This window comes from Procambarus clarkii, chromosome 23, assembly GCF_040958095.1.
Source record: "Procambarus clarkii isolate CNS0578487 chromosome 23, FALCON_Pclarkii_2.0, whole genome shotgun sequence".
In the NCBI taxonomy this organism is placed as follows: domain Eukaryota; kingdom Metazoa; phylum Arthropoda; class Malacostraca; order Decapoda; family Cambaridae; genus Procambarus; species Procambarus clarkii.
In genome coordinates, this window is record NC_091172.1 from 7309004 (window position 1) to 7335984 (window position 26981).

Consider the following 26981-nt stretch of genomic DNA (forward strand, 5'->3'; position numbering starts at 1 on the left):
ATTTAAATGCCTACCTGAATACCGACGTAGCCGCTACGAAGATGCTAAGAGGGAAACCGTTCCCAAGTACATGCGTAACTGCTTCATGAATCTAGCCCCGTGACTAACTATCCTGTGGGATGGAAATATTAGATGAACTTATAGGTAGTTATTTATCTACACTGTATAATCTTTCATATAGAATTTGGTATCAGCACATTGCAAACCTAAGGTTGTTAATAAAAAAACAAAAAATTACAAGAATGTAAGAACTCTTATATATACATAAATACAAAAATAAATAAATCTCACTATAGTGGCCTCGACAAGGACAGGAAGCCGGTGGCGTGTCAATGGTACTCCCTACTTGTCATCATGATGATTTTATCCAACTAGTTCTTAAATTGAAGCTATGATACTAAGTGAGTTTATCTATTAAATATACAGTAATAGTATTTATTTATTTATTTATGCATATACAAGAAGGTACATTGGGAATGTGAGGATACATAAAATGGTAATTACAGTCTTGTAAAGCCACTAGTACGCGCAGCGTTTCGGGCAGGTCCTTAATCTAAGAAAATTTTAAGTAGGTAAATACTTGCAAAATTTATAAAAAAAAAATGATAACAGTTACATGGCAAGAAAAAAAAAGATGGGAGAAAATTGTAGGTACAGTATATTAAAGTACATAGGTAGCTAAGATTGATTGCAATGACAGCTTGAATGGTAGTTGACAAAAATTGGTAGGCACAATACAGCATATGGCTAGCACATAAAAGAAGACAGCAATGAACACAATGATAAGGTTGTTTGGGTTAAATACATAAAAATTAGGAGATTGGGTAACACTAGGTACAGAGCAAATTTAAAGCTCAGTGTAGGAAACTAAGAAGAAGAAATTAGGTACTTTTTGGTTTTGCTTTTAAATAAGCCAAAAGTTTTACAGTTTTTCAATTCACTAGGGAGTGAGTTCCATAGACTAGGTCCCTTAATTTGCATAGAGTGTTTACACAGATTAAGTTTGACCCTGGGGATATCAAAGAGATATTTATTTCTGGTGTGGTGATAATGGGTCCTATTACATCTGTCCAGGGAGAGTTTCAGAGCATGGTTTGCATTTAAGAACAGGGTTTTGTAAATGTAGTTGACACAAGAGAATGTGTGGAGGGAGTTAATATTTAGCAAGTTTAGGGATTTAAACAAGGGAGCTGAGTGTTGTCTGAAAGCAGAGTTAGTTATTATTCTGATAGCAGATTTTTGCTGCATGATGATGGGCTTAAGGTGGTTTGCAGTGGTAGACCCCCATGCACAGATACCATAATTAAGATAGGGGTAGATTAGTGCATAATATAGTGAGAGGAGAGCAGAGTTAGGAACATAATATCTGATTTTGGAGAGTATACCAACTGTCTTAGAGACTTTCTTAGTTATGTGTTGAATGTGGGTGCTGAAGTTGAGTCTCTTGTCTAGGAATAGGCCAAGAAACTTGCCATCATTTTTATTACTGATGTTAATGTTGTCTATCTATAGCTGAATTGCATTTGATGATTTGCTTCCAAATAAGATGTAGTAAGTCTTTTCGATGTTTAATGTTAGTTTGTTCGTTGACATCCATAAGTGGACTTTTTTTAATTCATTATTCACAACATTATTTAGTGTATGTGGGTTGAGGTTTGAATAGATAAGGGTAGTATCGTCAGCAAACAATATAGGTTTGAGAATATTAGAGACATTAGGCAGATCCAGGTGCAGGCGATGAGTCACAATAACGTGGCTGAAGTAAGTTGACCAGACCACACACTAGAAGTTGAAGGGACGACGACGTTTCGGTCCGTCCTGGACCATTCTCAAGTCGATCGACTTGAGAATGGTCCAGGACGGACCGAAACGTCGTCGTCCCTTCAACTTCTAGTGTGTGGTCTGGTCAAATTAGGCAGATCGTTTATATATATATAAGAAATAGAAGAGGTCCTAAGATACTGCCCTGTGGCACTCCAACGGTAATTGGTAGAGTGGAAGAAGTTGTATCATTGATGGTTACATATTGGCGTCTGTCACTAGGATAGGATTTTGTTATATATAGTTGTAGGAAGGAAAAGGGGAATGTCACTGTTGTAGCGAGTAGATTATCCCAATAATATACTCGCTCCAAATGCATTGTTAATATTCCTGTCAACCTTTGGAGATGAATGAGGTGAGGCGTTGCCCGGGCAACACGGTGAGGTGTTGCCCGAGCATATAAGCAGCAGAATAGCAAACATTAACTAGTCTACTTTCCAGTGTGATCTAGAGCAGACACTTGCGAGATACTGTACCGACGCTCAGTGCGCTCAACTCACACCAACGTATCACCTGTGTACTTCTGTATATTCGACCAAATATATATATAGTATCTTAGTATCTTACTACAGCATGATTTAAATGATCTCCGTGAGGAAAGCAACCTTCTGAAAACTGATGAAGCCATTAAAAAACAGGAGGAAGCCCTCAACAAAATGACTGCATGTATCAGTACATTTTCAGCCCAGCGTTCTGTCTCCCAGGATGAACAAGACCAGCAAAAGCTGCTAGACTCTGTTATAGTGTCGTCCCAAGATATACCTGTGGAACATGATGGTGAAAACTGTGTCGAAATAGCTCTGGATCTCATAAAAGACAAATTGCAGCTCATTCTAAACAAATCTGACGTTATTGCTGCCTACAGAGTAGGCAAAAAGAATCCATCAAGTCACAACCAACGGAAAATTCGCCTGAAGCTGTCTTCCCAGTTCACGAAATCCAATCTAGTCCGGACAGCTGTAGCCCAACGGACGGGATTATACATCAACGAGTGCTTGACTAGGAACAGACAGCACCTCCTCTACCGCCTGCGTCAAATCCGTCAAAAAAACCCAGATGCGATTCATCAGTGCTTCGTTAGAGATGGACTGATAAAGGTGAGAAAAACCGCAGAGGGCAAAATGTTCACAATTACTAAAGAAGAGAACCTCAACGCTTTCCTCTCCCAATGTGGTTTGTCTCAGCTCATTATCACTCCCAGTGAATTAACTTAATTAACCCCCTGTCAACTAGTGGGGCTAGGTTTCCTAAGTCTCATTGTTTCATTTTCTGACTTAATTTTTAACTTACTCTTAACTAGTCATTTACTGAAATTTTTTTAATTGAGTGCATAAATAGTTCTTCAGGTCTTATTAATTATACAGTCATAACTGAACTATTTATAGTTAATAATCATTAGCTTAAATTTGCCTATGCTTATTATTCAACTTTTCTTTGATTCCATTTATTACCTAGGTTGCCTAGCCTCGCCATGCTCCCTTACTCCATTGTACCCCTGGCTTTGCCTGTATCTCAAATTGTAAATTGTTACTTACAGTGTACCGAGAGTACTTGTAAGCAATCTACCTCATTTTTCATTTTTGCTCAATTTGTTTTTGTATTGCTTAGTCTTGTTTATATTTTTGTTTTGTATTTCTATATCTTGTGTTTTGTATAGTCCATGTTTATATGTTTTTTCGTTAATCTCATTTATTACCTAGGTTGCCTAGCCTAGCCATACTCCCTTACTCCATTGTACCCCTGTAAGCCCCTTTTGAGTTTGCTTTGTTCTGTATTGTGTACATCTTTTTCCCTATTTTATAGCTTATTTCTACCTTGTTATTTGCCTTTCTTCCCTTGTTTTTCCTGCAATCAGCTTTTTTTATGCAGACAAGTATAGACCCTGAACTTAACCTCTTATCCACTATCTATGACAATTATCACTTTAATGATCTAAATTGCAGATATTTTGCAGCACATGATGTAAACAATGTATTAACTCATAATCACAATATCTCTGTAATCAATTTGAACGTTAGATCCCTAGGTAAACACTTCGACGATGTTAGTGCCTTGATTGAAGCTATTGACAACAAATTCTCTTTTATTATACTTACTGAAACATGGTTGAAAGAGGATACTACTCAGCTCTTTAACATGCCTAACTACTCAGCAATTCACAACTGTCGTCAAATTCAGAGAGGTAGTGGCACTGCTCTTTACTACCACCAAGAACTAACATGCTTAAAAGAAATTAGAACCAGAGACTGCTATGGGGAGTATATCTTCGCCAGCTTCAGAGTCAAGGGTGCCGAGTCTGTCCTGACTGTGGGTGCAGTTTATAGAATTCCTAACACTGATGTGTCCGAATTCAACTCAAACCTTAGAAATCTAATACTTGATAACAGACTGAACAAAAACCACCTAATTATCGCAGGGGACTTTAATATTGACCTCTGCGAGCCTGAACACCCCACTGCTGTTAGCTTCCTCAACTGTATGAATTCCTGCTTCCTCATACCCTTAATCACTAGACCTACTAGAATCACTGATAGCACTGCCACGACGCTCGATCACATCTGGACAAACGTAACCTCTCCGCTTACTTCAGGTATAATCACCGATAGCACTACAGATCATTACCCCACATTTCTCTTAACTAACATTAGCAAACCACCTCTTGAGTCAAGAGTGATACGTTTTAGACTACACAATGAAACTGCTATAGACAATTTTATAACTGCTGCTGATAATGTCAACTGGGAGTCCGAGTTAGGTAACATAGTGGACATCAACCTTGCAGTACAATCTTTTCTTCAAAAAACTCTTAGCCTTTATAATACCCACTGTCCTATGCTTACAAAACAAGTCACAACCAAAAGGCTTAACAATCCCTGGCTTACAAAGGGAATACTTAAATCTATTAATAAAAAACATGACCTTGAGAAGAAGTATAGGTTAGGAATTGTCTCCAAAGAATTCTCAAAGAATTACTCATTATTGCTGTCTAAGATAATTAGACGAGCCAAAACTAAATACTACGAAGATAAATTTACCCAAATAAAGAGCAACATTAAACAAACTTGGAGAACAATTTCTCAAATATTGGGATCAAAGAAGTCTTTAAATAACAAACTGACTCTCCTGTCTAATAACGATGGTCAGCTTTCAGCCTCTGATTCTGCTACTGAGTTCAATAGGTTCTTCTCTTCCATTGGTTCATCCCTTGCAAATGATATTCCATCTTCCAGTACAGACATTAATGACTATCTTTCAGGTAACTATCCACAGTCTCTGTACCTAAAGCCTATTAATTCCACTGACGTCAATGAGATAATCCTTTCCCTTAAAACCAAGTCTAGTGCCCTTGAGGAGATACCAACTTTAATTTACAAAAAAGCCTCCAGATCTTTAGCCCCTGCTATTGCTTTGCTCTTCAACAAGTCACTTGAACTCCAAACCTTCCCAGATATTCTAAAAAAAGCGAGAGTAACGCCTGTCCACAAATGTGGTAATCTCACAGATGTTAACAACTACAGACCTATATCTATCCTGCCAAACTTGTCAAAAAATTTTGAAAAACTAATCTATAAGCAGCTTTACTCATATCTAGCCAAACTCAATATACTTAGCCCTTGCCAATATGGCTTCAGACCCAAAAAAAGCACTAACGATGCACTTATTAGTATGCTTAACTCGATTCATACAGCTCTTGATAAAAATGAGTTCCCTGTTGGGTTGTTTGTGGACCTGCGTAAAGCTTTTGACACTGTCAACCACCAAAACCTTCTTCTTAAATTACATCATTATGGAGTCAGAGGACACTCCCTACAATACCTCAAATCCTACCTTACTGACAGGCTCCAATATGTTTCTGTGAATAATACAATTTCTCCCACCCTACCCATCAACATTGGTGTTCCTCAGGGCAGCATACTTGGCCCTCTCCTCTTTCTCATCTACATTAATGACCTTCCAAATGCCTCCCAACACCTCAAACCAATTCTATTTGCTGACGACACAACCTTCATTTACTCCAGTCCTGATCCCCTTGCTCTAAATGCCACAGTAAATACTGAGCTAAATAAAGTCCATCTGTGGCTAACTGCCAACAAACTCACCCTTAACATTGACAAAACCTTCTATATTCTGTTTGGCAATAAATCCTCTAATCAAATAAATCTCAAAATAAACAATACCCAAATTTGTAACAAATTAGATGGCAAATTCCTTGGCATTCTCATTGACCACAAGCTTAATTTCCAGGGACACATTCTAAACATATCAAAAAAAGTTTCAAAAACTGTGGGCATTCTTTCTAAGATCAGATATTATGTACCACGCCCTGCCCTGGTGACTCTCTATTACTCTCTTATCTATCCATATCTCAACTATGGTATTTGTGCTTGGGGCTCTACTACCCAAAATCACTTACGTCCTCTAATTACTCAACACAAAGCTGCTATTAGGACAATATCCAATTCTGGCCCCAGACATCACTCGGTACCCCTACTTAAATCTCTGAATATGTTAGACATTAAGTCACTGCACATTCTCTCATGTGTATTATACATATATAAAACGCTAAACTATAATGCCAATCCTGATCTCAAAAGCTTCATAGAAGGTTGTATCAGAACCCATGAGCATCACACCAGAAATAAATACAGTTTTGATATTCCTAGAGTACGACTTAATCAAACTAGAAATGCTCTACAAATCAAGGGGCCCAGAATGTGGAATGACCTTCCCAACCATGTTAAAGACTGTACCTCTCTCAACCAGTTTAAGTTAAAAGCGAAGCTATACCTAATAAATTCCCTGTAACCTACCTTACCCTTCTATTGTCAACCAATGTCTGTTTTTTTTCTTTAAAGAGCGCTGTTTGTCGACATAATTGTATTTGTGCTGCTTTTTCATCTATGTTTTCATTTCTTGTTTTCATTCTACTCATTATGCTCAATTAGTATTAAGCTTGTCATTTAAGTTTATCATGCCCGAAACGCTTTGCGTAATAGTGGCTTTAGGCATTGTATGTACTAGCTCTACCTATAAGTCAAACAATCCTTGTAAATATTTATTGTATGTATGTACCTTACCTAAATAAAATTGTATTGTATTGTATTGTAGTGTCTGTATTTATTGTCACCATACTTTACGTAACAATAGAACCGTTACACTGTTAATAAGTTATTTTAATTAAAAAAAAGATTGATGTATTTTGAAGTACCTTACGGTACAAACGGTATATTTTCAACCGAAGTAGATTTTTTCCGAGATGTGGGAAGAGTGGAAGCAGTGTCCTCTAGCGTGTATATGTTGAGAGGTGTGAGGCGGGGAGCAGCTGGACAGAGGTAAACACAGGCAGTGTACGTCAGCTGGTCTCAGTGGGCGGACGGTGGCTGGTGCTGACGGACGACCTCTACTCTACACTCCATCACCTCTCTTTATCTGCCCCTTTACAACAATCATACTCTACCGATATAGTAAGATTTAACCATAGATGCGATAAAATTACCCCAAAATTATGATGAGCGCTCTCAAGAGTTCATTCATCACGTGGACACAGTGCATTGCATCAAATCTATTTACTGCTTGTAATTTTTAAGATAAAATATATATGTATAATTTAGAGTAGCCAAGCTAATCACATTGGTAGTGAGACAGGATGTGCGCATTCTTGTACTAGGACCAGCAAGCTGCGAGGTTATATTTCGTCACGAGTGAGGCCCATCACCTCACTCGGCCCTGTTACTGTTGGACAATAATGTCCAACAACCACTTGCTGGACATTACTGTGGGATAACCTGTGGGATAACCTGTGGTGGCCACCTGGCAGGCGCGGCCTCGGACACTTTTCAAGTGGTATAATTGTGTCGATAATATATATATATATATATATATAGTTATACATGTTTAATATAGTGGCGTGAGTCAGCCAGGAGAGTCATGTGACAACCAAGTCCTCCCAAAACATTAAAAAATATTTGATTATGACTATTTTTATCGCTCTTGTGGCTATATATTATTTATATTATCTGAGTTTTATACCACATTTCAAGATGGCTGGGTATACAACCTCATCTTATCTAAAATTGTTAAGAAATAAGTTATTTAAAGATTAAATATAGGAGTAAGGTGTGGTGGTAGTTGTTAAGTTAGGGGGGGTAGTTTAACACTGCTCTGAACTCTAAATGGCTTCTGCTCACTTTTTAAAACAAGTGACAACAAAACATTTTTTTTTTTTTATAAAGAAAATGTGGGACACAAAGATCTAACCCAGCCTAACCCATGCTAGCAGTTAAGAATATAGTATATTAAGGGTAGATTAAGGACCTGCCTGAAATGCTATGCGTGCTATTGGCTTTACAAGAATGTCAAAACATTTAATGCTATGTACTCTCATAAACCCAATGTATATATAAATATAAATAAAATATCAAAATAGAAATACAAAATAAATAAAAATAAACATAATTTAAAAAATAATTTTTTTTATTTATTTATTTACACTAGATATTAGAGTTCTTACATTCTTGTAAAACCACTAGTATGCATAACATTTTGTGTAGGTCATTAATGCTAATTTTCCCTGAAATACGACCCGCCAAATCGTTTAACAACCGGGTACCCATTCACTGCTGAATTAAGAGGTTACAAGTAAGGATTGGTGCCCAGTCAATCTTCGCCGGCCATGAAACAAACCGAGGCCAAAGCGCTTGCAAGTCACCGGGTGAGTGCTTTACCACTGTGCCATGGGGACTGCATAAAGAATATACTGTAATTTAATTGTAAAAAATGGTTGCAAAATATGAATACAGTAAATACTTTTAAAATATATGGACAATGTATGGACAAAACAATAATTGTGCAAAATTCAGGTCTGTAAAATTACCATACTTGCCGGAAAAATGGTTATCATCGCCGGTTGCCCCATTTCTAACAGGACTCTTTCAGGTAGTTATGTTCTAGGATTTCTGGGCAGTTAGGTTAGGTTTTAAGTCAAGAGAGAGTTGCAAATGAGGAGGCTCCATGTGTACCTTTTTTTTTTTTTTTTTTGAGATATATACAAGAGTTGTTACATTCTTGTACAGCCACTAGTACGCGTAGCGTTTCGGGCAGGTCCCTGGAATACGATCCCCTGCCGCGAAGAATTGTTTTTTCATCCAAGTACACATTATACTGTTGCATTAAACAGAGGCTACAGTTAAGGAATTGCGCCCAATAAATCCTCCCCGGCCAGGATACGAACCCATGACATAGCGCTTGTGGAACGCCAGGCGAGTGCCTTACCACTACACCACGGAGACTGTAACTCCGGAGAACCACGGAGACCTAACCGGAGACTGTAACAGTGTATCTTGTATCTTGTAGCCATCAGTGTACCTTGTACACTGATGGCTACAGTCTGAATGGTTTAGTAGTCACCCTTGGAGGTCTGGTTTCAAGTTGAGGCTGAATGTTGAAAAATTCTCAAAACAGGTAACATACAGAAATAACTAGGCTGTTAATTTTTGGATTAATCATTACGATTAGTGTAATTTTAATATAAGATCTTTAACAGTGGCGAATCTGTTGTTAGGGTGAGGTCTGATACATTGCATTGTACCCAAGACGGTTAACCTAACAATCTAAAACCTACCGTTATCTAATTTGCATACAAGACTGTTTGCCACTGGATTTTAAAACCGACCTAACCATTAAAACCCGAGCCAAACCAACCTAAACTAATAGTCCTTTCCTAATGATATATTGTAATATATGGTTTTGACTAAATATATAGTTTTTGACTAAATATTTAGTTTTGGCTAAATATACTTAGACTAAAACTTAAAAGTAATCGAGCTTAAAGTATAAATTGCATTGAAAGAAAAAAAATAAAAGATAAAAAAGGGGGAACATGGTAGAAAATAGCCAATATACAAGTTGGTCAACAAACAGCATTGTTTAAAAAAATGAGTAAGACATGGGTTGACATTTAGGGGTAAGGTATGTTACGTTGAGTTAATTAGGTAGTACCGTACTTAGTTTTCATCTTAAACTGGTTGAGAGAGGTACAGCCTTTGACGTGATTGGGAAGGTCCTTCCACATTCTGGGTCCCTTGATTTGTAGAGCATTTCTAGTTTGATTATGTCGTACTCTTGGAATATCAAATAGGTATTTGTTTCTGGTGTGGTGCTCATGGGTTCTGTTACAACAGTCTAAGAAGCTTTTAAGGTCAGGATTGACATTACAATTCAGAGTTTTAAATATATAGAGTACACATGAGAGGATGTGCAGTGACTTAATATCTAACATATTCAGAGATTTGAGTAAGGGTTCCGAGCGCTGTCTGGGGCCAGAGTTTGATATTGTTCTAACAGAAGCTTTGTGTTGGGTAGAGGACGTAAATGATTTTGGGTAGTAGAACCCCAAGCACAAATACTGTACCATAGTTGAGATAAGGATAGATGAGAGATGATGATGATATAGATTCAGCTACTCGGAACAAGTTCCAAGAAGCACGGGCTATGGTGAGCCTGTAGTGGACTTACCTGATACAGGAGCGGTGCTGAATGTGCTGTGGTTAGATGAGAGAGTAATAGAGCGTCACCAGGGCAGGGCGAAGTACATAATATCTGATCGTAGAAAGAATGCCAACAGTTTTCGAAACTTTTTTTTTGCTATATTTAGAATGTGTACCTGGAAATTCGGCTTGTTATCGATGAGGATACCAAGTATATATATATATATATATATATACTGTATATTATGTATTTATGTATAATACAATACCAGATGATAGACATTCTTAGCTATTAACGACTTTATCTGTGAATTGCGGCCTGGTCTATCTTCATAGCTTACATACATTACTCATAAGGACTATCAGTAGGATGTAGGTAGGTCAGGTACGTAGTGATACTGATACATAACACTTACTATATTATTAATTAAACAGATAAGATGTAACTTATTATCTTTGTCTCGACTTTGAATGAAAGAAAGTAAATGTAGGTAATGTATGTCTTGAATTAGAGATCAAAGCACTGTAAAATTCTTTTTTAAATAGCATTATTGCAGTTAATTTTTTTTTATAATGGTTTTGTAACTTCAGTTTGTGCAGTATAAATTATAGTAGAATGAAATACAATATTCAGCGAAAGATGGAATTAGTGTAGCATGAAAAGTACTATGCAGTACACGTAACCAAAAATATGATTTGCAGAAAGATCAATATGCATGGAAGAATTTTATTTTAAAACTATTTTACACACATGGCAGGCCTTGAATTGAATTTGTATGGTTTTCATTATAAAGTGGTACCTTGGTTTTTCAATTTAATCCGTTTCCAGTGACAGGTCTTGTGCCAAAAATTCACAACCCAAAACACATTTTCCCATGAAAGGTAATTTAAATTTAATTAATCCATTCCACACTCCCCAAAACATTAACTTCTAAATACATTTCATACATAATACACACAAATATTTTGTACTGTACTATAGGTATAGCTTGCCCTTTATTGTACTGTACTATAAGGTATAGCTTGCCCTTTATTGATGACTCTTGTTGACATATGGAAGATGGTGAGGAGGAGAGGTGTTTAGAAGGGGGAGTCCCCTTTCATTATAACATCAGATAGTGATGACTTCTCTGGGGGTGCTTTCTCTCCTATGGTTTGCAGGCATACCACTAGAACCTGCTTGTGGCTTACTGCTTGCTTGTCTTACTAAGAATCTGTCAAAAGACACATGTTTTGTCCTACATTTTAACACTTGTCTGTAGTGAGACATCACATTGTCATTCTAAAGGTCACTGCAATGGCCTGCTACAGCTTTATCTGAGTTTTTTCAACAAAGCATTGCAGTTTCTTCCCAAACTTCACGCATTTATTAATGAAGAAGAGACATCCTCTACTCACAACTATTTTCTTAGGTTGAACCTTATCATGACTTTCTTGGGGCCCATGGCATTATAATAATTACTTTCATGCTCAAAAATAAAAAAAGCAGAAAAACAATTAACTTCTTTACAAAGAATTCAAGCGCGATTGTCACTAAGTGGGAGGCACTGGTAAACTGAAGCATGGTTGCTCGTGCCATCAGGAACCATGCGCTCAATTGACCTATACATGTATCAACAAAGTCGCAAGGCGAGGCAAAGGTCGTAACATGATTCAAATTTTCCAACAAAATTGAGACCATAACCCAAGGAATTTATAAAAAAGGATGTTCGCTACCCGAGGTTCCACTGTAGTTGTAAGATAAGCTGGTCCTTGAGTGTACAGCCTCTTAGATAAAGCTTTTGGCAGTACTGTATGTACAGTATTCACATCTGTGCACTATAGTTGCTCAAAATTATGTGTAACTACATCATTCACATCTATTATTTTCAGATTGCTCAACATCACTTCTAGGTTAAAACTACAGTATATTCAGTATGCCAGATTCCAGTGACTTAGAGACACTCTTGCCTGAAGGTATGTGTGTGTATTAGTCATGGTCACATTTTTTCAATTAATTATCTTATAAAAGACTTGAATTTGTTTACTTCTAGTACAGTATTTTATTGCTTTCAAATATGGAAAGTTACAATCTTTTTAAATGTCAAATATATATTTAAAAATATAATTGCTGTTAAACTATTTTTATGTGCATGTTAAAGCTCAGAATTTTTAATAGTGTATTTCCTTAAAAATAATGCTTTTTAATAAATGATGATAAAAAGATCCCTTATTGTCTCTTAAATGAGATTCATTATTTGGGCATTTCATATTATGGGCATATAATTAAATTTACTTTTTGTACTTTGCTCATGCCCTCATTTTTATTGATATCGGAAAAATGTCGGCCAAATTTGAGAAATATCAGGTAATAATTAGTGGCAGCAGTCTTCACACCTTAAAATTTTACTCCAGATTTGAAACGCCTTGTTCTCTAATTTTGTGAGTGTCTGAGATCAGTCCATTATCACCACACAGTAATCTGTATTGTTCCCTTCATTGGGATTGGGATGTGTACTTGTGTGTTATGTTTGCTTAGCCAGGTTAAAAAATAACATTTTTATCATCTATGAGTATATTTAGTTAATGATTATTTATTCCTTTTATCGTAAAAGTATTAGCTGTCCCAAATGACAGCAGAGTACAGTATATTACTGCATATGCAGTATTTGTTTCATTTGAACTCATTTAAGTTTGTATTTCAATTTAAAACATGCATTCTGTACTTTATTTTTCAGTTCATGAAGAATCTTTGTTGATATCAAGTGTTGAAGTGAAAGTATACAAACGACGATGGTGGATTCTCTTTTTGTTTGCTGGGATTGGATTCATGCAGGTAAGAGATTTATTTAATTTGAATGTAAATGTAGTTACTTTATTGAGTAGACCTAAACAGTTTTATTGGTGTTTAGTACTTGATGTATCTTCACTCTTTCAAATTTTATCATTGTGGTTTTCAGTGTGCAGTCTGGAACACATGGGGACCAATCACCTCTTCTGTAAAGATAGCTTATCCTAACTGGGATGATGCTGAAGTTGCTTTGCTTTCCATGTGGGGGACGATCACAATGATCATGGGGCTGGCCCCTATGACACTGCTGCTCCAGACAAAAGGTGCGTTGCATGGTAGAAGCTTGGGGCTCTGCTGAAAATACACGGCACAGACAAAAGCTGTACTTATATTGTTACTTTAATATTTTGTGTATATTGCCAGGTTTTTAAGGGTTTGAGGGACAGAGAGACTGAGAGGGACAGAGAGACTGAGAGGGACAGAGAGACTGAGAGGGACAGAGAGACTGAGAGGGACTTAGAGGGGAGAGGGACAGAGAGGGGGGGGGGGGAAGAGACGGGGTGAGAGGGGGGGGAAGAGACGGGGTGAGAGGGGGAGAGAGAGACGGGGTGAGGGGGAGAGAGAGAGAGAGAGAGAGAGAGACGGGGGGGGGGGGGAGAGAGAGAGAGACGGGGAGAGAGAGAGAGAGAGAGAGAGAGAGAGACGGGGGGAGAGAGAGAGAGAGAGAGAGAGAGAGAGAGAGAGACGGGGGGAGAGAGAGAGAGAGAGAGACGGGGGGAGAGAGAGAGAGAGAGAGACACGGGGGGAGAGAGAGAGACACGGGGGGAGAGAGAGAGAGACACGGGGGGAGAGAGAGAGAGAGACGGGGGGAGGGAGAGAGAGAGAGAGACGGGGGGAGAGAGAGAGAGAGAGAGAGAGAGAGAGACGGGGGGAGAGAGAGAGAGACGGGGGGAGAGAGAGAGAGAGAGAGACGGGGGAGAGAGAGAGAGAGAGAGAGAGAGAGAGACGGGGGAGAGAGAGAGAGAGAGAGAGAGAGACGGGGGAGAGAGAGAGAGAGAGAGAGACGGGGGGGGAGAGAGAGAGAGAGACGGGGGGAGAGACGGGGGGAGAGAGAGAGAGAGAGAGAGAGAGAGAGACGGGGGGAGGGAGAGAGAGAGACGGGGGGAGGGAGAGAGAGAGAGAGAGAGAGACGGGGGGAGGGAGAGAGAGAGAGAGAGAGAGACGGGGGGAGGGAGAGAGAGAGACGGGGGGAGGGAGAGAGAGAGACGGGGGGAGGGAGAGAGAGAGACGGGGGGAGGGAGAGAGAGAGACGGGGGGAGGGAGAGAGAGAGACGGGGGGAGGGAGAGAGAGAGACGGGGGGAGGGAGAGAGAGAGACGGGGGGAGGGAGAGAGAGAGACGGGGGGAGGGAGAGAGAGAGACGGGGGGAGGGAGAGAGAGAGAGAGAGACGGGGGGAGGGAGAGAGAGAGAGAGAGACGGGGAGAGAGAGAGAGAGACGGGGAGAGGGGGGGAGAGAGAGAGAGAGACGGGGAGAGGGGGGGAGAGAGAGAGAGAGACGGGGAGAGAGAGAGAGAGAGAGAGAGAGACGGGGAGAGGGGGGGAGAGAGAGAGAGAGACGGGGAGAGAGAGAGAGAGACGGGGAGAGAGAGAGAGAGACGGGGAGAGGGAGGGGTAGACAGAGAGAGAGACTGACTTGACTGGCTTACTGTCAATCAGTCAGATTGACCCGAGTGACTGACTTGACTGACCAGACCTGACCTGACCTGGCTGGGGCCGGGCTGGACTGAACCGGACATTTCAGTCTCGGAAAAGAAAAAAAGTCTATGGAAAGGTTCTTAGTGAGACAAATATGCAATGAGCCACAACTAGGTATGTAGGCAAAACGTAGGGGAGAGAGTACCCCCAGAGAAGTCCTCACTGCCTCTGTTCCCACCCCCCCTCTCCATACTGTCTTCCATATGCCAACAGGTCATCACTAAAGGTAAGCTATAACTAGTACATAATAAACACAAATATTTTGTACTATAGTATGTATGAAATGTATTTTGAAGTTAATATTTTTGGGGGTGTGGAACGAATTGATACAATTTACATTATTTCTTACGAGAAGATTTGTTTTGGGTTACGAGCCATCTCTGGGGGAACGGATTAAATTCATAAACAAAGGTACCACAGTACAGCCTCTGTACAGTGGGGATATCCAAAGAGAACTTGATGAGAAGCAGCCATGAAACTCTTGCATCTGAAGAGACGGGCCTACTACAGACCATATGGCAGCAGATACCACCCTCTAGGATGATACCCTATATTACACATACCCCAACAGTGTTAAAAACATACAGGGAGGAAATCAATAAATTATGGCAATGGATGGAAGACACCTTTTAAGGTTCACCCAGCATGAAGGAACTTCGCTTTGAACCCCCTTCCCCACCCCAATTGCGGTTTTTCACTTAGACATGCTGGTAAGGGCACATTTTCCTGCCCACCTGAGCTATTTTTGGAGGGACAGTGAATGGGAACCTAACCTTCGCCTAATTGAACCCCTCGCCTATCCGAACCCCTCGCCTCACCCGACCCCCACCTCACCCAACCCCCACCTCACCTAACCCCACTTCACCTGATCCCCCCACAACACCTGATCCCCCCTCACCTGACCCCCCCCACACCTCACCTCCACCTCCACCTAACCTCCACCTCCACCTAACCTCCACCTCCACCTAACCTCCACCTCACCCTCCCCTTATCTCATGTCACCCTCGCTTCACCTCACCCTCATCTCGCCCTCGCCTCGCCCTCACCTCACCTCGCCATTACCTCCTCTTGCCCTCACCTCACCCTAGCCTCACCTCACCCTCATCTCATGCCATTCTCACCTCACCCTCATCTCATGCCATTCTCACCTCACCCTCATCTCATGCCATTCTCACCTCACCCTCATCTCATGCCATTCTCACCTCACCCTCATCTCATGCCATTCTCACCTCACCCTCATCTCATGCCATCCTCACCTCACCCTCATCTCATGCCATTCTCACCTCACCCTCATCTCATGCCATTCTCACCTCACCCTCATCTCATGCCATCCTCATCTCACCCTTGCCTCTCCCTCACCTCACATCGCCCTCAACGCACCTAACCCTCGCCGCGCCCTCGCCTCACCTCGCCCTAGCCTCGCCGCGCCCTCGCCTCACCTCGCCCTAGCCTCGCCGCGCCCTCGCCTCACCTCGCCCTAGCCTCGCCGCGCCCTCGCCTCACCTCGCCCTAGCCTCACCGCGCCCTCACCTCACCGCGCCCTCTCCTCGCCCTCGCCTCACCTCACCTCGCCCTCCCCTCGCCTCGCCCTCACCTAGCCTAACCTATCCTGCAAACTGAAGATGATACTCTACAGACTGAAATACACATGGTTACAGATGCTTTAATATTTATGGAACCAAGCAACCACAAGAAGGCATTTCATTATGCAGGCAATGAGTCACAATAACGTGGCTAAAGTATGTTGACCAGACCACACACTAGAAGGTAAAGGGACGGCGATGTTTCGGTCCGCCCTGGACCATAACTGGCCGACCCCTCACAGTGTTCAAGAGAGAACTGGATAAGCACCTCCAAAGGATACCTGATCAACCAGGCTGTGACTCATACGTCAGGCTGCGAGCAGCCGCGTCCAACAGCCTGGTTGATCAGTCCGGCAACCAGGAGGCCTGGTCGACGACCGGGCCGCGGGGACGCTAAGCCCCGGAAGCACCTCAAGGTAAGGTAAGGTAACCATTCTCAAGTCGATTGACAATCGACTTGAGAATGGTCCAGGACGGACCGAAATGTCGTCGTCCCTTCACCTTCTAGTGTGTGGTCTGGTCAACAGGCATTTCATTACATTCAATGCTGGCGTATTGTCAATCCTTGGTGTGTGTGTGTGTGTGTGTGTGTGCGCGCGCATACTTGCCTAATTGTGCTTGCGGGGGTTGAGCTCTGGCTCTTTGGTCCCGCCTCTCAACTGTCAATCAACAGGTGTACAGGTTCCTGAGCCTATTGGCCTCTATCATATCTACACTTGAAACTGTGTATGGAGTCAGCCTCCACCACATTACTTCCTAATGCATTCCATTTGTCAACCACTCTGACCCTAAAAAAGTTCTTTCTAATATCTCTGTGGCTCATTTGGGCACTCAGTTTCCACCTGTGTCCCCTAGTGTGTGCCCCTTGTGTTAAATAGCCTGTCTTTATCTACCCTGTCAATTCCCTTGAGAATCTTGAATGTGGTGATCATGTCCTCCTAACTCTTCTGTCTTCCAACGAAGTGAGGTTTAATTCCCGTAGTCTCCGCGTAGCTCATACCTCTCAGCTCGGGTACTAGTCTGGTGGCAAACCTTTGAACCTTCTCCAGTTTACTCTTATGCTTGACTAGATATGTACTCCATACTGGAGCCGCATACTCCAGGATTGGTCTGACATATGTGGTATATAATGTTCTGAAAGATTCCTTACACAAGTTTCTAAAGGCCGTTCTTATGTTAGCCAACATGGCATATACCGCTGATGTTATCCTCTTGATATGAGCTTCAGGGGACAGGTCTGGCGTTATATCAACCCCCAGGTCTTTCTCTCTCTCTCTGACTCCTGAAGTATTTCATCTCCCAAATGATACCTTGTATCTGGTCTCCTGCTTCCTACCCCTATCTTCATTACATTACATTTGCTTGGGTTAAACTCTAACAACCATTTGTTCGACCATTCCTGCAGCTTGTCCAGGTCTTCTTGAAACCTCAAGCTGTCCTCCTCTGTCTTAATCATTCTCATAATTTTGGCATCGTCAGCAAACATTGAGAGGAATGAGTCTATACCCTCCGGGAGATCATTTACGTATATCAGAAACAGGATAGGTCCAAGTACAGAGCCCTGTGGGACTCCACTGGTGACTTATGCCAATCTGAGGTCTTGCCCCCTCACTGTAACTCTCTGCTTCCTATTGCTTAGGTACTCCCTTATCCACTGGAACACCCAGTTACCCCTGCCTGTTTCTCCAGCTTATGCATCAGCCTTTTATGGGGTACTGTGTCAAAGGCTTTCCGACAGTCCAAAAAAATGCAGTCCGCCCATCTTTCTCTTTCTTGCTTAATCTTTGTCACCTGATCATAGAATTCTATTAAGCCTGTAAGGCAAGATTTACCCTCCCTGAACCCATGTTGATGGGTTGTCACGAAGTCTCTTCTCTCCAGATGTGTTACTAGTTTTTTTCTCGCAATCTTCTCCATCACCTTGCATGGTATACAAGTCAAGGACACTGGCCTGTAGTTCAGTGCCTCTTGTCTGTCACCCTTTTTGTATATTGCCTGGATTGTATATTACCTACTTTGCCTATTGCTACATTAGCCGTCTTCCATATTTCTGGTAGGTCTCCCGTTTCCAGTGACCTACTATACACTATGGAGAGTGGCAAACAAAGTGCTCCTGCACACTCTTTCAATACCTATGGTGAGATTCCGTCCGGCCCAACAGCTTTTCTCACGTCCAGCTCCAATAGGTGCTTCTTGACCTCATCTCTTGTAATTTCGAACCTTTCCAAGGTCACCTGGTTTGCTGCCACCTCTCCTAGCGCCGTGACTTCTCCTTGTTCTATTGTAAAGACCTCCTGGAACCTTTTGTTGAGTTTCTCACACACCTCTTTGTCATTCTCTCTGTACCTGTCCTCACCCATCCTAAGTTTCGTCACCTGTTCCTTCACTGTTGTCTTCCTTCACATGTGACTGTGTAATAGTTTTGGTACGGTCTTGACTTTGTTAGCTATATCATTTTCATACCTATTTCTCAGCTGCTCTTCTCATACTAACATACTCGTTCCTGGTTCTCTGGCATCTCTCTGTCAGGTGTTCTGTTATTACGGAAATTCCTCCATGCTTTTTTGTTCAGCTCCTTTGCTTTCATACATTCCCTAGTAAACCATGGATTCTTCTTTTTCTTCTCTGTTTTTTCCTGTTGGGTCGGGACAAACCTGCTTACAGCCTCCTGACACTTTTGGGTAACATAGTCCATCATGTCTTGTACGGACTTGGTTCTGAATTCTGTGTCCCATTGTATATCCCTAAGGAATTTATTCATCTCCTCATAGTTTCCTTTTCGGTACGCCAGCCCTTTGTTTCCCAGTTCTTTTTTTGGGGAAATAATTCCTAGCTCAACCAGGTACTCAAAGCAGAATACACTATGATCACTCATTTCCAGAGGGGCTTCCAACTTAACTTCCCTTATATCTGACTCATTTAGGGTAAATATCAGATCAAGCAAGGCTGGTTCGTCCTCTCCTCTCATTCTTGTCGGTCCCTCGACGTGTTGACTTAGAAAGTTTCTTGTTGCCACGTCCAACAGCTTAGTGCTCCATGTGTCTGGTCCTCCATGTGGGTCTCTGTTCACCGAATCTATCTTCCCCTGGTTGAAGTCTCTCATGATTAGTAGTCTGGATCCATTCCTGTTAGCCACAGAAGCTGCTCTCTATTATATTGATGGTGGCCATGTTGTTTCCATCATATTCCTGTGTGTGTGTGTGTGTATGTACATATATATATTAATTATATAATAACAAATGACTTGATAATGGTCCAGGACGGATCGAAACATTGTCTATTCTCTATCTTCTGATGTGTGGTTTGGCCATCATAATAACTAGAACTTTCCACTGTTGCAGGTATTCGCGTTGCCTTGCTGTTAACAGCTTTTCTAATGGCTCTAGGAACCTCAGTTAGGTGTATTGCCACAGAGGAAAGAACCTTTACTATGTAAGTTAATTAAGAAATTTGTCATTATGGAAACTGATTATGAAAATTACTTTTTTTTTCTCAAACTTGTTAGGTGTATTTCCATGTGTGGAAAAAGATGCAAACATACAAATATTGCTTTTCATAGCTGCTTTTTTTTTTTTTTTTTCTTAATTTGTGAGTGCTAACACCTTAGTTGTTTCTGATTATACCTGTGTGCATCATGTAGGTGGTGGATCTAGTTGTGAATACAGTTAATCTAAAGGATAAGATAAATGACTTAAGTTTCTTTGATCACTATAATTTCTGAGCTTGCTTATTCAGCTGCTGGCAAATGATTTCCTATTGGTGGGAACAATAAGCCTGTTACACTTAATGAGTCCCCCACCCGAATGCCAACTTCTGACCTTTTCCAGGATGCAGCCCACTATAGTTGCCTAAATCTTGGGTACCTATTTACTGCTAGGTGAGCAGAGACCTTGGGTGAAAGGAAATGCATGTCCTGGTGCAAAAATCGAACCTAAGGACCTTCTGGTTATGAACCGACTGCACTGACTAAAACAAAGGTCAAGGTCAAGCCAGGTCTTAGCTTTTTGAACAAGTTTTCTGCCTGGGCTTTGGTGCCTTAAGGGTGCGGGTTGTTGTTGCAGAGTTTAGAGTTTTCAAATCCCCCTTCCATGTACAAATTTGATTTGAGGGAGACCCCCCTTTCCCCCTGGGTTCATTTCCGAATTCCTTTGGGTTCTTTGGTTTTGTCTTTCCGGAGGTTTTCTGCCTCTTGGATTTCCCTTGCGGATGTTTGGGAGGCTCTTGGTGCCTACCTCCTGTGTGACCCGGAATTTGCCTTTCTTATGGACTCGGTCTCTTTTGAGTTCTGTTCCTCTTCCCCATACTGGGTGCATTTTGAGGTCCCTATGTCTTCCTGGCTTGCAGACTGCCCTCTCTGTGCCGAGGGCTTGGCACAGTTTTTGTCGTACCCACGAGCTTGAGTGGCATGAGGTCTCATCGGTGCTGCAGGTTTTCTTGGGAGGCTCTCTTGAGTTCCTCAACGACGTCCTTTATGCCTCTGCATTTTCTCGTGAGGTTGCGTTGCAGTAGTTGTACACTCGGATCCCTGTGCTCTCGGGTGCCTTGGTTGCTGATGATCACCGTACTTGTGTTCATTTGGCTTCGGTCTTGCGCTTCTTTAGCCTTCTGGAACTGTCTCCGGACTGGCTTGCGGAGGATGTGGAGACGTCGAGTGCCGGGTCTTCGACTAGGGTTTTTGATTCCTTTTTGTCCGTTGTTGTTTTCTACAGACATTGCGACTCAGTTTTTGGTGGTGGAATCATCCAGTTGCCATCCTATTTCTGATTTGTTGGTGCCTTGGGGAAAGGGGGGTCATTCTCGCTCTAACTGGGGGGAAGTTGTTCCAGGGCTCGGGCTTTGGTAGCTCGAAGTGGGTCATTGGTGCCAGCTTCTGCACCTGCGTCTCATCTGTGACCTTCTTTGTCTGGTTGGCACTGTGGTTGTTCTGCTTGGAGGTCGGTTTCCCGGAGGTTGCGTCGGCCCTTTCGCAGGCGCCTTGTTGATGGGGCAATGGGGGGGAGGGGTGGGTGCGGTTGGTCCTATTTGACTGCGCTTGGTTCCATGATTCGTGTCCTCCGGCTTTGGTGTCACTGGGCGGCTGCTCATCCTCCTAGGAGGTTCAGTCCTGGTGGGGGCAGGCTTCCTCCCTGTCGCTTTGTCGGGTCATTCTGGAGTGGGTACGCTTGGGCGTGATTGAAACAATCTTGTTCCTCAAGTGGGTTTCTCGGCTGTTCCAAGTTCCGAAACGGGACAGCACAGATCTTTGGTTCATTTTGGATTTGTCCCGTCTGACCCTTTGGATTCCTTGATCCTCCTTTCGGATGACCATTCTCTGCCAGGTCTGGCTTCTTCTCAATCCGGATGCTTGGATGGTGTCCCTGGACCTCAAGGATGCGTATTGGCATGTTCCTATTCATCCGGGGTTCAGGGACTGGTTATGTTTCATCGTGGGGCATCAAGCTTATTGCTTTCACTTCCTTACATTTGGGCTGAATCTGGCACCTCACATTTTTATGCATCTTACCCGGGGATATGATGGCCCGTCTGCTTCTCCTAGATGTTAGAGTGTTGGCCTACCTCGAAGACTGGTTGGTCTGGGCTCCCAGCCGGTCTGCATATTTGGGATTTGGTTCTTTCCCAGCTCGTCGTGTTCGGGTTCCTGGTGAACTGGAGAAAGTGCCATTTGGTTTCTTCCCAGGTTCGGACTTGGCTGGGCCTGATTTGGGATTCTTGGACGGCGTTCGTGTCCCTCCCTCCCTCCTGCGGCGTTGCTCCAGCTGCGGTCCCGCTTTCGGCTGTTTTTGGAGGGGTCCCAGGTCACCTGTTGCTCTCTTGAGCAGCTGTGTGAGAATCTGAACTTCACCTTGCTGGTTTTTTTCCGCTGGGTTGTGTTTAGCTTCGGGGGCTGTTCTGGTTCCTTCAAAGCAGTCCCTTCTACTGCTCTCACGATTGCTGGGTTCATCTCAGAGGCCTTGCATTGGTTGCTGCATCTCCGGCTTCCTCTTCAGATTTTTGGGGAGTTCATTGCCTTGGTGCCTACCCGTTCCTTCGCTCAATGTGTTCACGGACACCTTCCCAGCAAACACAAATCATAACTGACCCTACTTTCTGCCTGTTACAACTTGTAATAAAGTTGTTACATCTTGGTACAACGTTTTTATGATGTATTAGAACGTTGTTACAACTTGCTATATTAGTTGTTACAACTTGTTAGGTGTTAAAACTTGTTCTAACGATGTAGCAATGTTGTAGTTTCATTATGTGTTTGGCAGGTCGTCCCTTAGCTGGGGTTTTGTGACCAGTGTTCACCAGGCCGTTCAGGGTCGTTGGGGTCTGTCATTCCATTGGGCTCACAGCACGGTGCAGGAGTTCGCGGCGGTGTGGCTCTTACTGCGGCGGATTCGGCTCGCTTGAGGCTGTGTGATCCGGTTCCATTTGGACTATGCCCCAGTGGTTTATTGTCTGTACTTTGGAGGGGGGTGGTGATTTGCTTCGACCCACAGTTTTGTGGGGCTGGTTGCTTTGACTGGCTCATCTACTGAGTTTTCTGGGTTTAGCTCTCCATGCAGTTCACATCCGAGGGGTGTCCAACGTCCTGGCAGACGCCTGTTCTGGTTCATTCCTCTGTCTGCGGAGTGGACGGTCGATGTAGACACCTCCAGTTAACTTTACTGGATGTTTGGGTACCTGGACGTGGACCTCTTTGCATCAGCTTGGTCTCGGTGTGTCCCAGTGTATGTGGCACCCTTCCCTGACTGTGAAACCTTTGCGGTAGATGCTTTTTGGCTTGATTGGTATAGGTGAAGTGTTCCTTTATCTCTTTCCCCTGGTCTAGCTGTTGCTTCGGGTTCTGGCTCAACTTGAATCCTTTTGGGGGCAAGTGATTCTCCTGGCTCCATGGTGGCCAGCCTAGCTTTGGTTTAAGGCACCGCTTGCTCGGCGTCCGAACCCGTGAGGTTTTCCGTGGGGTCCTCCTGTTTCAGCAGGTCGGGCCAGTAAGGTACGTTGCTGGTTTGCCCTACTCCTCCGCTCTAAGCATTTGGTGTTTTTGACACGAGTGTATTGTAACAGTTTAGCTGTTTTAAGAAGTTTATAGACCTTGTTTGATATTGTATACAGGAGCACATCCTAGTTGTGAGAGGCAAAGGGTAGTTTCTACCTGAGTTTCCAGAAAAGGGTTGTCCAAGGGGGTTCTGAGCACTGGAGGGCTTAAGCACAATTGTCATACCTTGCCTGTGAGGATAATTTATCAATTTAGAGAAATTCACACATTAAAGGGTATTGCAGTTAACAACTTCTCTCTATGTTTAGTGGTTATGTTAATTTAACGTCATGTTTGAGGAAAGAATCAGTCCCTCTAAGTCATCAAGGGGCATAAAGAGTTCATTTAGGATACAGTAATTATTTTCTGGGAGACACCAGACACGTATCGATTTAACAGTTCAACATAATATCCGAGATGGTAAATAGGTACCTACCATCTTGCTTGTTAATTCATGTAAATAAGAGAAATTCAATTGCATTGAATATTTTAATTAGCCTGGCTCAAGGGTCTGTGTAATTGTAATAAGTTTTGGAATAGGAATATGGTAACCTAAGTGACCAGAGAATGTGAATCTAGTAGGGTAATTATCTTGGAAAAATTAGTATTGGCTACTAGACCAGGTCAGCCTCACAGGGTGGAGAGCAGTCTTTAGTCAGTGTGGCGGACTGGCATCTGAGGTCAACCTCTACCTCCAGAAGGCCAGGCTGAACATCTGGCTTGGCTTGTGATAACGGTAAAGTGCTTACGAGTTGGAAACAGATTCTTTTAGATTCATTAATCAGTGCCTTTTTAGAAAGGCACTGATTTTAGAAAGAATTTCAGAAATTTTAGAAAGAATTTCAGTTAGAATATATATTTCAGTTTAGGGAGTGTTCATTTGTCCCATTATAAATATTTGTTTAAAAAAATTTGAGTGATTTCTATTTGTGTAGTGAGTTTTCCCTATAAATATATAGTCTGAATCACGGAATCCACGAGCCGGTGGTTATTGAATGAGTCGCCGGTGTACTTTTCAAGCAAGCCTTGTCTATTTAATATTGTATATATTCCCTTGATTTAAATTTTAAATATATTCCTTGATTTAAATTAATTGTAGTTTCGATTTAAACCACACTTAATGTAAATTCATCCTTCCCTTTTCAATTAATTGCGGATCAACCTTCTAGGAATTAATGTGCAATTGATAGATCCAGCCTGCAATCAATTAATAGTTACTGGTCACTCGTGTTGGTGGTGGCGGCGTTCTCCGAGTTTGCATTATAGCCGAAAAGTACGTCGTCTTGGGGGTTGAAGCATTTAGGCAAGTAATTGGCCAAGTTCACGAGGGTTGGACTGAAGTCTACAGTAGAAGTCTGGTTTCTTAAGTATAGTTAATTAACGATCAGCACTTGACCAGATTAAGTGAGGATAAAGGATGGGCCCCCCCATTACAGTATCACCATTTGTATGATGATCAGGTGGCTTCTCTGATGGTTTCCCACCTGCGGTATTCCTCTCAGCAACAGTATGAAGTCTCTTGGCATTCTTTCCACTATTTCCTTTCCCTTTGTAGGTTGTAGTCTGTTTCTGAGCATATTGTTTTGTCCTTTATGTCTTGGCTTTTTCAGGACCAGCATCTTATGCCGAATACTGTCGCTTCTTATCATGCAGCGCTGGCAGAGCCACTCCAGCTTGTGTTTGGGGTGGATGTCACTTCTGCTCTGTTCTGCAAGCTTTCTAGTACATTTTCTGGGGGGAGCCCTGTCAGCTCCCTGGAGCTATCCAGGCTGAATGGATATGTATAACTTTCTGGCATCAAAGTGCTAGGAGTTCTTGCCTACCGGGGACCACGAGCCAGAACCTGGCCCTCCCAGAGAGGCACGAGGTGCAATGGCCTATAGAAACCCCCTTGTAGTTGGGAGCATTCTATGTCTGCCATTGACCAGGATAGGCACCCAGAAAGGTAGGCGCCCCAAAACAAACCCCTATTCTGGTAAAAATATTGCTACCGAAAGCCGAACGAGTGGACAGAACTCTCCAAACAAAATTATCTAACTAGCATGACGTCATCACGTCGCCGCGCCACTGTCTGCGCAAACCCCCCTCCCCTCGCCCCGGGAGGGGGAAGGGGGAGCCCCAGACCCTCCACGCCGGCGATCCAACTGGCAGTTCTTGGCTGATGGAATTACTGGCTGGTCAAGTGCCTCTGGCTCTGGTTTTTGTTTCAGTTCTGAGCCTTGTGGTGTGGACTGTCTCTACCGGTGGGGTGTGAGCCAGGAGTAAGATTCCACGGTACTCGGGCTGCATGCGCCTAGGGCTATCTTCCCTAGGTTCCCTGTAAGTAGTGCCCTTGGGGCTTGGGGCCACCTTCCACAAGTCACCTTGGGTTCTACCTCCGCTGTATCCTTTACTGCTCGGTACTGGGCCGCCCTTGGAGTCGGCTGGGGGTTTGTTGCCCTGGTTTGTCTCTGGGTAGATGGTAGTTATCGTCACTGGTAGGGGCACGGGGTACTGCACAGCTAGTTTTCACCAAAACAGCGGCCGGCTCTGTTCCGCCTGGGTATGTTGTCCTCTTGCGGGGGTTTTTCTTTTGTTTTTGTTTTTGCCAGGTGGGGGGGGGGGGTCTGCCTTTGTGGTCTCCCATTCCTGTTCTAGGTGATTTCTTTCGATTCCTTCTGTTGGTGGTACTCCTCGCTTGGCCCCTGTGAGTGGACACGTCCCGGGGGTTCAGCTTTAGCAGTTTGTTGGTAGTATTGGGCGCCGGTTCGCGGTACCCTGCCTGGGCTTCGCTTAGTGTGTACCAATGGCTAAGGGCCCTGGGAAACCCCACGGGGGCTCCGTGGTCCTATAGGTGTGTCCCCAGAGTCCCTCTCGCGTCCTGCGAGTTTGTCGGTTGATTTGTCCCCTTGTCTCAGGGTGACACTCACCGGTTGTGCCTCCACCGTGCTGCCTGTTGGGTCATTGTTTTTTGTGACCCGGAGTCGTACGGCGAGTGTTGTCGGTACGTGCTCCCTTTCACCCAAGCCACTGGTCATGTTAATCGGGTGCTGGCGGCTGCGGCATTACTTGCTGTTGTGTGGCTGCGACGCTCTTGGTTGTTTGCGGCCCTGGGTGCCCCGAGGCTGCCCCGTTTTGGTGGTTGGGGTCCGGACTTGGGGGTGGGGGTCGCTTCGGCCCTGGCTCCTTCCGCTCCTTGTCCTTCTGCTCCTTGTCCTTCTGCTCCTTGTCCTTCTGCTCCTTGTCCTTCCGCTCCTTGTCCTTCCCCTTCTGTTCTACACACTTCCTCCCTTGCTTCCTGCTCCGAACCGTAGGAGGGTTTCAGGGTTGGGGCGGGGTCTGGTTGGGTTGAGACTCGGGGGTTTCCTCTTCCGGGGTGGCAGCGGAGGCATTCGAGTCAGTTCCTCCAGTCGTGCCGTATGGGTCTGACCAGTGGGCTCCCTTCCTTAGTGTTTGCACGGCTGCCCCGGCTTTTCCTTGTGGGGCTTTGGGGGTGCGGCTCAGCCCCGGGTCATGCCGTCGAGGTTCCCGGGGTTAGGGAGGGGTTACCTGGGGGGCCTCGGCCC

The 26981-nt window shown here is 43.4% G+C and overlaps 1 protein-coding gene across 2 annotated transcripts in view; it reads left to right on the top strand.

Moving 5' to 3' along the window:
* The first annotated feature begins 7110 nt into the window (after window positions 1-7110).
* The window catches only part of LOC123764085 (solute carrier family 49 member 4 homolog), a 73522-nt gene continuing 53651 nt past the window's right edge, over window positions 7111-26981 (top strand). The window contains exons 1-5 of one of the 2 annotated variants that reach the window (XM_069329846.1): window positions 7111-7154; window positions 12180-12263; window positions 13025-13122; window positions 13247-13400; window positions 19757-19847. In XM_069329846.1, the coding sequence (XP_069185947.1) occupies window positions 12224-12263; window positions 13025-13122; window positions 13247-13400; window positions 19757-19847 (383 nt within the window). In that variant the 5' untranslated portion in view covers window positions 7111-7154; window positions 12180-12223. Of the gene's footprint in view, window positions 7287-12179; window positions 12264-13024; window positions 13123-13246; window positions 13401-19756; window positions 19848-26981 lie in introns of both variants that reach the window. The other variant, XM_069329845.1, reaches the window with a different exon arrangement.